At 35.0% G+C, this 13,205-nt stretch overlaps 1 protein-coding gene across 1 annotated transcript in view; it reads left to right on the forward strand.

The window, feature by feature from the left end:
• Positions 1–13,205, forward strand: part of LOC111043605 (importin subunit alpha-3) — a 30,004-nt gene that overhangs the window by 1,757 nt on the left and 15,042 nt on the right. Inside the window, exons 3-5 of the mRNA XM_039423909.1 lie at positions 1,216–1,420; positions 7,753–7,913; positions 10,529–10,755. Of these exons, the coding sequence (XP_039279843.1) occupies positions 1,216–1,420; positions 7,753–7,913; positions 10,529–10,755 (593 nt within the window). The remainder of the gene's footprint in view (positions 1–1,215; positions 1,421–7,752; positions 7,914–10,528; positions 10,756–13,205) is intronic.

A 13,205-nucleotide genomic window follows, 5' to 3' on the forward strand; every position in this document is an offset into this window, starting at 1 on the left:
TTTCTAGTTTTAGTGTGGATGTTATTTTTATTTTAAACAAGCTGGCGTTACCCGTGCTTTGCTAGGGACTGTTAAAAGCACAAAACAGTAGATTGAATTTAGTTTTATCCTATAATATTGGTCCATGATGATATTAAATATATTAACAACTGTAATAATTTTAATAAAATCATCCCACATGATCTTTAAATGAAATCGTTTTAATTATAATACAAATTTATTGATTATTATGTTTCGGTAAACAAAAACAAATTGAATTATTTTTATAACAAGAATTAAAGTGGTAGAGATTGCTCCAGAATAAAAAATTGTTTCAAATTTTACATAACTTACTGAAATGCAAGCAATTTTTTTTTATTTCATGTCAAATTTTTTGAGGCTATGTTATTTGCATGTTGGTTTTTCAAATCGTAAAGTTTTGAGCAGTTGAAGGGTATTAAGACTCATAGTAGACATTTTGTAAAAAGATTTGGTGAAATTATTCTGATACTGTAGACAATTTGATAATCATTGAATAATTTAATTTGAATTCTGCATTGATAGAAACATTTATTTAGTAAAAGAAATTAATCAGTTTCAAATGTTTTGAGCACTATAGGCTATTTAGTTTATCCAGTATTTTTCAATGTTTAATTTCAATAATTTAGTTATGTTCTACGTAAAATATTGTTTCTGAAAAATCGAACAAGAAATTCCATATATTGAATGAAAAAGACTAAGAAATTGTCAAAAAACCACTGATTTATCAGTAGGCTAAATCAGTCTGTCACTATCTTATTGTCACTTTTTTGACAATTTCTTAGTCTTTTTCATTCAATAGGCCTATGAATAATTGCCACAATATCAACTTCTCAACTACACAAAAAGTGAAATTCCATATATATATTGCACTTTGAAGTTAGATATGATTTGGATTTCTACATGAGCTGGATTGTTATTGTTATCAAAGTAGTTATTCAATTTATTCAATAACAAATCATATTCAATGGCTGGGAGAGGACAACAGGCTTGAACCCAAAACTGTCATTTTTTATTAATAAAAGTTTCCAAAAAATGGAGCTATGTTCTCACTTGTGTTAGTACAATTTCTACTTCAAACACATTTTAACTAGGCTTCTAATAATTTACAATTTTGTATTGATTTTTCAAAAATAATTTTGGAATCTATTCAATTCTAAAGTGATATCCTGAAAATATTTTTCACAATTATTTCAGATGAGGAAGAATTCGACAGAAATTTCTTCACAACCAACTTGGAACAGTTGGTGATGGACGCATCGAGTGACAATCCAACGAAGCAACTGCAGGCGGTACAGTCTGCCCGCAAGCTACTCTCATCCGACCGCAACCCCCCCATCGATGACCTTATCCGCAGTGGCATTCTACCCATTCTTGTCAGATGTCTTGAGAAACACGACAAGTAAGATGATTATAACTTACAGTTTTTCTAAAATCATGAAAAATTATAGCTTTCTTTGAATGATTACGATCAGGGAATGATTACGATCAAAGGTTTATGATCAGGGAGTACGATCTCAGTAAACAATCAGAAATCAATCTGAAAATCGTAAGACCTTGTTCAAATGTGACGTTGTGTTTTCGGGTCGTACCGTAATAAGTTCAGGGTTTTTACTAATTGATATAGGTTGAGAGAGTTGTTTCTCAAATGAGCAGTAAGTTGCACGATTTATTTACAAGATAGTGCATATCCGTGTCCCGTTCCAGCTAGTGACGGGTTCGGCTATTTAAGCAATGCCTCTTCATCTTCCTTGGTCATCCCACCATCGCTCGTCCTCATCCTGTCGCCATCTGTATAATCTCTTCTCCAATTCGTTGACCACTGTGTCTTTCCATCGTCGTCGCGTTCGTCCTCTTAGTCTCCTCCCTCATCTCTTCCATTTTCTTTGGCAGCCGATCCTCTCCCATTCTCTTCACTTGCCCAAACCAGTTTAGTCTCATGCTTTCTAACTTTCCCCTTATGCTTTCATTGTTCAGTTCTTATCTCCTCATTCCTAACTCTGTTTCTATGTGTCTTTCCTTTTATTGCCCTGAACCTCATTTCTGCTGCTGGTGTGCTACTCCATTCTCTTTCCGTCATCGTCCAGGTCTCAGCACATTATTACATGATAGGTACATAATACATCTCATACATCATTACAAGATAGTATTATTTTGATATTAGTATAGACAAAAAATGTTTTAAAATCCTTATCACATAATGAACGCTCGTGTTCAAACGTCGTGCAATTTGCGTACGGATCGAGTCGAACTTAGCTTTTCCATCAATGCTTCCATGGATCGTTGCCGTTGTTGAAAAACCAGGTGGATTTTTCTTGTGTATTGTCTCCATGATTTTGAATGCCTGAACCCCCTCAATAAGGAGTTTCAGTTTGAAAAGTACCGGTCCGACCGTATCAGTAGGCCTACGTCTTTAATGAGGAATTTCATATAGCCAAGTAAATGAAACCGAAAATGTGTGAGCCTGTACTTAACGTTACAAACTTACTGATGGTAACAACAATAATTTACAATTCAAATAATACAGATCTAGAATAGTAAATTTACTCTCATAGGCCCTCATAAGGTCGTTATATCATCCATCTAATGCTGAATTGCACCAATTTTATGATCTGAACTTAGCTATATTATATGTAATTCATTCCCATTGAGCAACTAAACAGTCTTGTCAGCTAAATACTATATTTTTTATTCAGTGGAATATAATAATAGTTTATTGAGAACTAATTCAAATGTACATTTATGTTACAATCAAGGTTTCTTTTCTACAATTTTATAAGCCTATAGAAAAGCAACGTATATGTATACAAACAAATGACAGTCATGACTCTAATTTTGACAACTAGCGGCTTGCAGTGAGCTCTCACATTTGAGTTAGTCATTATCCTTATCGCTTTTTTCAGAACCAAAACTTCAGACACCCGTGAACAATTTCCCCATAGAATAATACTGTAACTCAAGTGGGAATGAAACAAAGCATAATAAACATTCAAAACATAGTTGAATGGAATATGATATTTTAGAGTCTTCAACAAAAAATATAAATAGACTTGGATAACTTGCTGCACAGTAAATCAATATGATCACTCCAAGTCAGATGATAATCTATCTGCACTCCCAATAATTTGATTTTTCTACAAAATTGTTTGACAATTCATGTCTATAAATCAATGAGAATATTGCATTTGGAGGATTTATTTTTGGATTCATTTAGGAGGAAACCATTTGCTTTGAACCATGAAGTAGCCTTGTCTATTGTTTGATTAGCAACTCTGTTGATATCTTTAAAATCTCTGTCAATAGTTAGAAAATAAGTAGCATCAGCAAACATTATGGTTTTAGAAGATGTTAAACACTTGGGTAGATCATTTATCATTACTAGGAACAACAGTGGTCCCAGAACAGAACCTTGTGGTACTCCAAATTTAAGTTAAGAAATGTCAGATAGTTTTCCATTGACATCAACTATTTGAGATCTATTCTCCAGATATGACAGGCAGTCATCTGAGCAAGGCATTTATTCTCGAAAGCTTCAACTATTTGATCGATAATTGTAAGAACTGCACCTGTTGTGCTTTACCCACCCTATAACCAAATTGGGAGTCACTCATAAGATTGTAACTATCTGAATCTTTATAACATGCTCTAAAATTTTACCGAAAATTGGAACTATGGAGATAGGCCTATAATTTTTTGGTGTAAGTCTGTCTCCATTTTTTTTATACAATAGGTACAAGTCTCGCAATTTTTAGTTTTGTCGGAAAAACTCCTTGTTGCAGACACAAATTTATACAGTGAGTAAATGGAACGATAATAGACTGGATTACACATTTCAAATCGTGATTGAATAGATCGAAAATGTCCCTGCTTCTTGAGTTTTTCATATTCATGACAATCCTATAAACATCAGCACATGACACATGTGTCCATTTGAATTCTTCATGTATGGAAGGTTGACGCTTCATGAAATCTCTTGCTGTAACCTGCGGCTGCTCTTTTGCCTTCTGGACGGATGGCAAATGATTATACGTGGTGAAATCTTACTATCGCACTATTGATACTATTACATTCATTCTAGTGTGTTTCATTCCGGGTTTTAACGATCAGATGATTTATCTCTTTTTCATTTCATTTCAAATCATTTATTTGCCATACAATAAATACATATTCAAAACATAATAAAAGAAAATACATAATTTTATAATCAAAAGTATAAAATAATAAAATAAAAATTAAGCATAAATAATACCAAAATCATAATTAGATACTTCTCAATGGTAATCCGGCATCACCAGCAAAATGAATCAAGCCTTGCCCGCTGGTGAGAGTTGCAATCAGCTAGTTATGCTTGAATAAATCTGTTACATTAGTAGTTTTATACAATAATAGAGAAAAAAAACCACGCTTTAAAATATGTTTTTAAAAAATTAGATAATGCTTTCAATTGAAAAGAAATAGGTTTCTCTTATCCAATTTTTTAGTATTTTGTAATTAATTTTTGCTTCCAGATCAAAAGGCAATTCATTTATGAATCTTGTACAGTCCCCGTCCTGTAGCTTTGCCTAACGGCGGAGGGCCACGAGAAGTCGATACAGGCCGTTTAAAATCATTGACCATTTTAAAAAATGTTCTAATTTTGCTCCAAAATCAATCAAATACCATGAAACTAAACATGACGCATCTTTTTTGTCCTTTGAACTTTTGACGTAAATTCACTCATTCCGAAGATAAATGGAATTTAATAAGAATTTGACTTGACTTGAAAATAATGTTCCCATTTCATTACCAAAACAGTTACTCTCGAACTAGTCATCAGAAATCAATGAAATTTCCGCAATATCATGAGAATTGTTGGAGGATACCAATAATGTCAATAAAGTTCAAATTCGATTCAGTGTAAAGTGCAACGATTCAGTGTGAACGAGGTATATAAGTCGAAAAATTTACAACTTCAAATTTCCATGTCATGAAAAAGTTACGTATCGAGAAAAATTTTTGTTTTTGATTTTTTGTGTATACATATCGCGTATGAAATGTAGAGAATTAATTGAATTTATTTTTAAAGAAAAAATCATATAACTAGGTCTTTCCGCTGAGATTCTGCAGAGCGTTTAAGTTACGTGTATATCTATTAGGCTGAGCCGGCGCATATGCGCTTGCGAGGCTTACAATATACCAACTCAACTGTCGTTACTAGGCTACAACTGTCGTATCTGTACAGCAGACTGATGGTTCAGCTATTGATAGAACAGTCAATAAGAGTAATAATCATAAAATAGTTTATCGGAAACAATTCAGTCAAACTATTAAATAATAATTGAATGAATATAATTGATGTATTTAATTTATTTATGAATAATTGAAAACATAAATTATTTAATGATTCAAGGATCGTATGAAATGAATTATCCTAGCTCAATCCAACTCCTCCAGACCAGATAACGAAGTATCACTGTCTTCATCGCTGTCAGACGTTTCCGAATCACTAGCTTGAATCACAAAAGAATCCATCATCCCGTCCACTATCACGTCTTGCTTCAAATATTCTTCTTCAATTTCTTCGACATGCTTGCACTTTGGAATCCAATCACTGCTGTCCATAGACGAAAACTTTTCCAAACACAGTTTTTCAACATCTTTGAAATTAGAAGACACATTATGCGTAGCAACATATTTTTTCACCTCTGCCCATATCAGTTCAATCGGATTTAAATGAGGATGATACGGAGGTAAGCGTAGAACTGTATGACCATGACGACCTAACACTTCATCAATCAAAAATTTCTTATTTTTACCTTTCACCTCCTTGATTAATTTGTACAATTGGGGCCTAAGCATCGTAGATGAGTATTGTACACATTTCCTCTCCAACCATTGTTGCATTTCAGCTTTTTTAGAATTAGACGTGGGAGCTTTATCGCACTGTATATTGTGATACGGAGCATTGTCAATTACTAAAACTGTTCTTGGTTCAATGCTAGGTATTAATCTTTCCTCTATCCATCTCATGTAGTTCTCCCTTTTCATTTGTTCGTGGTAATCCCCAGAGCTTTGTCCAGCTTTCCACATGATGAATGCATTTTTCACGAAACCACTTTCTCCCCTAGCATGAATAATAATCAACCTCTGTCCTTTGGAAATTGTCCTAGTCAAATCACTATCCCCATCTGTCCATGTTTTCGCAGCTACATGTGAAGAAAGAACGTAAGTTTCATCCATATAAATAATTGGACGATTCTCCTCTCTGAATTTTCTGATGGCATGTAGGTAGGAAATCCTTTTTTCGCGAATTTCAATGCGTTCTATGAGAAATTTCCTATTATTCTCTATTTTCTTCCAACGAAAGCCAAGACCTCTCAAAATTTTTCTTACACTCTTCTCTTTCCCTTTGAAACCTATTTTTTCAACCATAGCCCTTCTGATCAACTCAACAGTGGGAAACCGTTTTTCTTTGACATGAAATTCGTGAACCAATCGACGAACAACGCATTGATCGAAATCATCCAGATCAGTGACAGGTTTGACTCTGCTCCTTTTCTTATTTGGTGTGCTAAATGACCTATTCATCTCTGTTTCATTTGAAGTTTTTCTTAGATTCTGATATTCCCTGTTAATGTTGTAAACTGTACGACTGGATACGCCGGTTGCACTAGCTGTTCGTTCCTTAACTTTTCATAGAGGGATAGACAAAGTCTGTTTCTCGCCTTCTTTTCGCATGAATGAATACACATTATTTATAACTTCCCTTGTTTGTGAATGCAGCACTTTACCACCAATTTTAGTCTGAATTTCGGCCATAGTAGGCTACACAGCTACACTTGAAAAATATTATCCACTACCTGAAAAATAGTAATCACTACCGGCTCCTGAAAAAAAGAAGTAAAACAATCGCACACGCAAAAACGTGTTTAAAATATCCACACGCTAACGAAATATGCGCACGTATACAAGTATCGAGCAGACAGTTCGCTAGAGACTGAAACAAATACAGTGCAACGGCATGCGTATCACCCCGCGAGGGGTACCTTGCCTATCTGCCGGTTCAAGGTCGCGTAGGCAAAGCTACAGGACGACTACTGTACTTATATAAATGAGCTGTCTTCAACTACTGTTAGTTTTGTTTTATAAATTTTATATTTATAGGTTGTATTTGGTCTAAAATCATATTGAACTATATCATTTAATAAAAATTCGTTTTTATACTTAATAATATATTTTGCTAAATTTTTCAAGTACAATTGCCTTACAGTCATCACATTAAATTCTTCAAATAGCAGATTAGTTGGATACAATCGAGGTTTATTCAATATTGTTTTAATAATACACTTTTGAGTGATAAATAAGTTATTTAAATGACTATCGAAAGCCCCACCCCAGATTGTTATCCCATATTCTAAAATGGATTGCACCAAAGCAAAATATACTGTTTTTAAATCCTGAAGTTTGAGTATTTTGTTAATTTTATAGAATTTGAAAGAAATATATTTGAGTTTTTAAACGGAGATGATGCGTAGGGTCCAAACAGTCAACGTCAAGGTCGTGAAACTTGATATGAAAAATACATGAACGTTTGAGGAAGATTCACGTCATGGCCATCTTCAGTGTAAACATCTTTATAGTTCTAGCAGAACTATAAAGATAGTTTGACTATGTTTGATCAACATAGAATGACGCTGTCTACGCTCATCATGACCAATAATTGAAAAGATGATTGAATTGTTGTAAATGTTGCAGTTCGCACTTACAATTCGAAGCAGCTTGGGCGTTGACAAACATCGCGAGTGGAACGTCGCAACAGACTCAGGCCGTCGTGGCATCCGGCGCCGTCCCTGTCTTCCTGCAGCTCCTCTCCTCGTCGCACCAAAATGTCTGCGAACAGGCCGTCTGGGCTCTGGGTAAGTAGCTATCAATACTATCAACCGCTATAGGGTATTGGGTGAGTTTATCTGAGTATTTCTGAGTTTACATTCAATATGTCTTCATCTCTTGAGCTGAAAAATTGTATCATTCGATTGTTTTTTTTACTATGTAGATTATTATTCTTTCATTATTCTTGGGCACTTGAAGTTTCAATCTGATGCCGCAACCACATGTTGGCCCAGCCAAGACCAACAGGACATCACACCATAAAAAAATGGCTGCTCATATGGTCAAAATGTTATGACAATTGAGACGTCTGCTTACTGTTTACCTATTGTTATGAGTAAATAATGTATGTCTATTATCATAATATATGAAAATCGTTTGGGGTTGTGACCAATTATTAGTGTTATACTGCATTATTATACTGACCTAATAATAAATAAAACGTCAAATTAAGATTATAATGTACGTGATTCGGGGAGATAGTTAACCTCACTTTCTTACTAATGTTCTAAGCGAATCATTGAATGCTCACTTCGAAAAAACTCGAATTTACATCCTGATTATTAACGCAGTCTTTTATTTTTACTTCCCTTGCCCTATTAGCATAGGTAAGGAAAGTGTTGCTTTCCAAAAAAATTACCCCTATTTCTATATTTCTATACGTTTCAAGGTCCCCTGAGTCCAAAAAAGTGGTTTTGGGTATTAGTCTGTGTGTGTGTATGAGTGTGTGTGTCTGTGTACACGATATCTCATCTCTCAATAGTAAACGGAATGGCTTGACATTTGGAACTTAAGGTCCTTACAATATAAGGATCAGACACGAACAATTTCGATCAAATGCAAATCAAGATGGCGGCTAAAATGGCAAAAATGTTGTCAAAAACAGGGGTTTTCGCGATTTTCTCAAAAACGGCTCCAACTAAATCAAATTCATACCTAAAATAGTCATTGATAAGCTCTATCAACTGCCACAAGTCTCATATCTGTAAAAAATTCAGTAGCTCCCCCCATCTATGCAAAGTTTGATTTTAGATTCCCAATGATCAGGCTTCCGATACAATTTAAACAAAAAAAATTCAAGAGGAAAAGATTAAGCATGAAAATATCTACAATTAATGTTCAGTAACATTTTCACCTAAAATTGAAAATAAGCTTGAAATTCGAGAAAAAAATGTGATTATTCAATTGCAAACTGTTGGCAAATGTTGATTCTATTAAAATTAAATCATTCACTATGAAGAATTCACTATAGCAGACTTCGTGTGTCTCCAGCGTTATTGTCCCGTCACCAGCTGGCTTGGATCTTTGAATAGTAGACTTGAGATGCGCGTGAACACTAGCGTCAGGTGATAAATTTTCATAACGGCAAGGAAAGTTGTGTGAGTGCGCCACACCAGATTTTTAATTTTAGTTAATGAATTCTATTTTGATGACAATCTTCACACATGTAATTTTTAAATTGATTTATTCAAAATATTGTTGAACATACACAACATTAAAATTCAATGAATTTTCCAATCGAATAGATTTCAACCACTTTCTTGAGAACCGCGTCGTTTGGAAATTCGAAAGTTGTATATTTAGTAAGACTTTTGCGGTTTGATTTACAACCTGGAACACGTACCATTTTTTAAGATCCAATTCCATTTTCCATTATTGTAGGATATGGAAATTATAATTTTTATAATGTTCCGTATTTTGGATCAATCGGCTTAAACATACGATTAAAAAATCATTTTCTCTCGCTTTACATGCGCCATTGTGCAGTCACAATGCCTTGTAGATCTATTCACAGAATCCGCCATTTTGGTAAAACACGATGTCTATGTTATGGTCTGATGTGTTGTAGGTCTTGCCCAGCCTGGTAAATGTCCAATGAAGGCCAACGCTGGCAAACCACCCATCCACACTCTGGCGCTGGTCAACATTGGCCTTCATTGGGCCTACATGTAGATACGGCATTGAATATAAAAAATACAATGTATAAATTCATTTAGAGTGATTGCCTGTTGTCTATATATTCATATTATTTAATATTATCGGACATATTATATATTCATATTATTTGTTATTTTCTGAGAACTGCCTGTACTTCTCATTGGAACTTTCATTAAAATTGCCGTAAAATTTGCTCTGATAAGGGGCGTTCACATTAGTCAAGTTTACTTGAATTCAAGTTTTGTGTGAGATGAATGTATTTTGTAAACTTGAAGTCAAGTTCACAAGAACAGAGACCTGAGTCTACTATACCAACGTAAGACCCTTCAATGTAAGATCAACTTGAAGACCCTTTCGTAGATGTTCGATTTTTGGATTCAACTTGAATTTTGAAGGTAAAATCCAACCTACAAGTGAGACAAAACAGTTGTCAGTCAATGTAGAATGTATAGAAACAGCTAAATAGAAAAGTATGATGCAAGAAAAGTATGAAAAGTAGAAAGAAAACTTCAAGATAAATTAGATTTTTCAATTTAAAATGATAAACTGTGAGGTTATGATAACTTGAGTTCAAGAAAACTTGACCAATGTAAACGCAGCTGTAGGGGTTTGTGACAAATGTAGTATTGTAATCGTTGATCAGTTGTTGCAGTTACAATTTGTTCAATTTCACTTGAATCAAACACGTTGAATTTTTAATTTGCAGGAAACATAATTGGTGATGGACCGAAACTTAGGGACTATGTGATCAATCTGGGTGTTGTGACTCCGTTGCTGGCTTTCATCAAGCCGGAAATTCCGATCACATTCATGCGCAATGTGACCTGGGTGATCGTGAATCTGTGTCGCAACAAGGACCCCCCACCTTCCATCAAAACCATTCAAGAAATTCTGCCAGCTCTCAACGTGCTCATTCACCACACTGATATCAACGTAACTATTTCAATCAATAATTTTCTTAATTTTTACATTAAGCAATATTAGAATTAGAAATATTTATTTGACATAGGGCCTTGCCCCATACAAAGTTTTGCACACGAACATCAATAATAAATACATGAATTACAACAATATCAAAAACAGAGTAGACTAGAGGGGAAAATTAATAATCATAGAAACATACTTTGTAACATCAACACATTAAAGACTATATAATAACAAACAGAATAAATGATCTACGATCAATAACATCATCAGGTAATGATCACATATTTATAGCTACCGTAGGCGTACACTAAAAATGGCACATTGCAAATTCATCAATTATGGCACACCAGAGCATATCCACTTCTATTTAAAGCGGTCGTCACACCAACGTCTGCTAGCGGTAGCGAGCTCGCTTCCGCGGAGGTAGTTTTTCTGGAAGCAGTTCACACCAAAAAACGTCCACCAGCGGTAGTTTGGTTTTGTTCTTGTTTTGATGAGGCTGGTTCTCTAGAAGTGGGGGAAGGCCGGCAACCAGAGTGCTGTACTTCGTCTCGTGCAGTACTGTACTAGTGTCTAGCTCTAGACTGTCTACTATCTAGTAGCAGTACTATCTTTTCTCGTACCATCTTTATAATTTATTGTCGTTTCTGAAATCCCATATTATGGGTCGTTTCCTCACTTCTTCAATTAGGTTCTCCATTGAAGCAATAGTTGATTAAGAATAGATGAAGATTAAAGAAATATAATTTAATAATTTAAATAAAATGATGAACAACGAAAATGACAATGCAACAACGGAAGACAATGCAAATGACAATAGCTCAATTCCGACTGCAACACAAAATGTTGCGTCGCTGTAGGCATGCAAATGACTCATTGTCACGTGTGAGTCTCGGTATTCTGCGCATGCGCTACCGATGGCGAAGTTCTGGAGTTCGCTTTCCATGTTATTAGATTGGCCACGTCAGACCGAGCTCACTACCGCTAGCGGTACTCCCACTAGGAGACGTTTCAAAAGTTCGCCTGGCTCGCGAAGTGAAACTACCGCCGAGGTACTACCTCCGCGGTAGCGAGCTCGGTGTGACCTGCACGACTCAATAACATGGAAGGCGAGTTTTTTGACTTCGCTACCGCCGCGGACGCGAGCTCGGTGTGACCTGCCCTTAATTATCTAATATTTTTTGCCTTGAAAAATTTGAAAGTAAAACTATAACCTTATCTTTATCGTCCACAATATTATATACGTACGTCGCAATGTACCGTTCTCTTATACCACAGCTCAATAGAAAATGGCTCAAAGACTCATTCTGAGTGTTGCAAGATGGGCATGCTTCTTCTACTAGCAAAGTTGAGTATAGTTCCCAAGACCGTAGGAATTCTGTGCTGAGTCACGCATCTTGAAACATTAATCGGAATCCTACATGACAACAATTCTGACATTTCTGAATTAGGGTTTATTCTCCAATAAATGCCACAGCTCTGCGATGCGAACGCATGCAGGGCATCTTCATTCCTAATATATGGCATATAATCAATCATGCAATATACGTTTGTAGCTGCTTATGAGATCAACCCTACAAAAACCATCATTTCCCCACACGACCGAAGTTCAATGTGCGAAGCCGGGATTTCACGTGGGTAACCCAATCAATTTCGTTCCCCAAACTCAGCTTCCAGTAGAGCTCTATAACAAACGTACGGGTTCCTAGGTTTACACATATTCAGAATTTTATGAGCAATAATGGACTAAATTTGAATTTATAGAATTTTAAATGAGGTCGACCAATTTCCAACCTATCTGGCCATCCTGGTGAAGCCCGCCCCAGTAACAGTACTCCTCTATAAAAGAACAATATTGAACTTTCTCTAATACTTCTTCCATTCCCTGTGCCCAAATTTCACTTCCGTAGAGCGTAGCTGGAATCACGATAGCTTACTTTAAGCAATATGATTTTCAATATTAACTTCTATTATTATTCTCAACTCTTACAATCTTCTTTCAATGCTCCTCATATTCATGATGATGAATACATAAACTAGGATTCATTGGATATTTAAAGCTCAAAACTGGAATTGCATTGTCTTCCATGTAAAAACTTCTCAGTCCTCATTGAATACTTTCAAATATTTTAAAACTTGTAGAACACACTAACATATCATACTTGGGGATACGCTAAATAGTTCGTAAATATAATTGGGAACGTTATTAGAACATTAAAAATATTGAATTTCACGTTTGTGTTGTCTTGAAGTTATGTCTATTATAATTTCTTCTTTTGTTACAACTTACGTATAATATATTCCATCAGTTATCTAATAGTTTATATTTCTCAATAGGAACTGGTTATTGATGTTTTCATCAACTGTGATTTCTATAACTGTTGGTTATTTATTGACTACAAAAACCATGATATAAGATTGGTAATTTAACATTGTGAGTATTTATTTTAAAACAT

This window comes from Nilaparvata lugens, chromosome 3 (assembly GCF_014356525.2).
Source record: "Nilaparvata lugens isolate BPH chromosome 3, ASM1435652v1, whole genome shotgun sequence".
Lineage (NCBI taxonomy): Eukaryota > Metazoa > Arthropoda > Insecta > Hemiptera > Delphacidae > Nilaparvata > Nilaparvata lugens.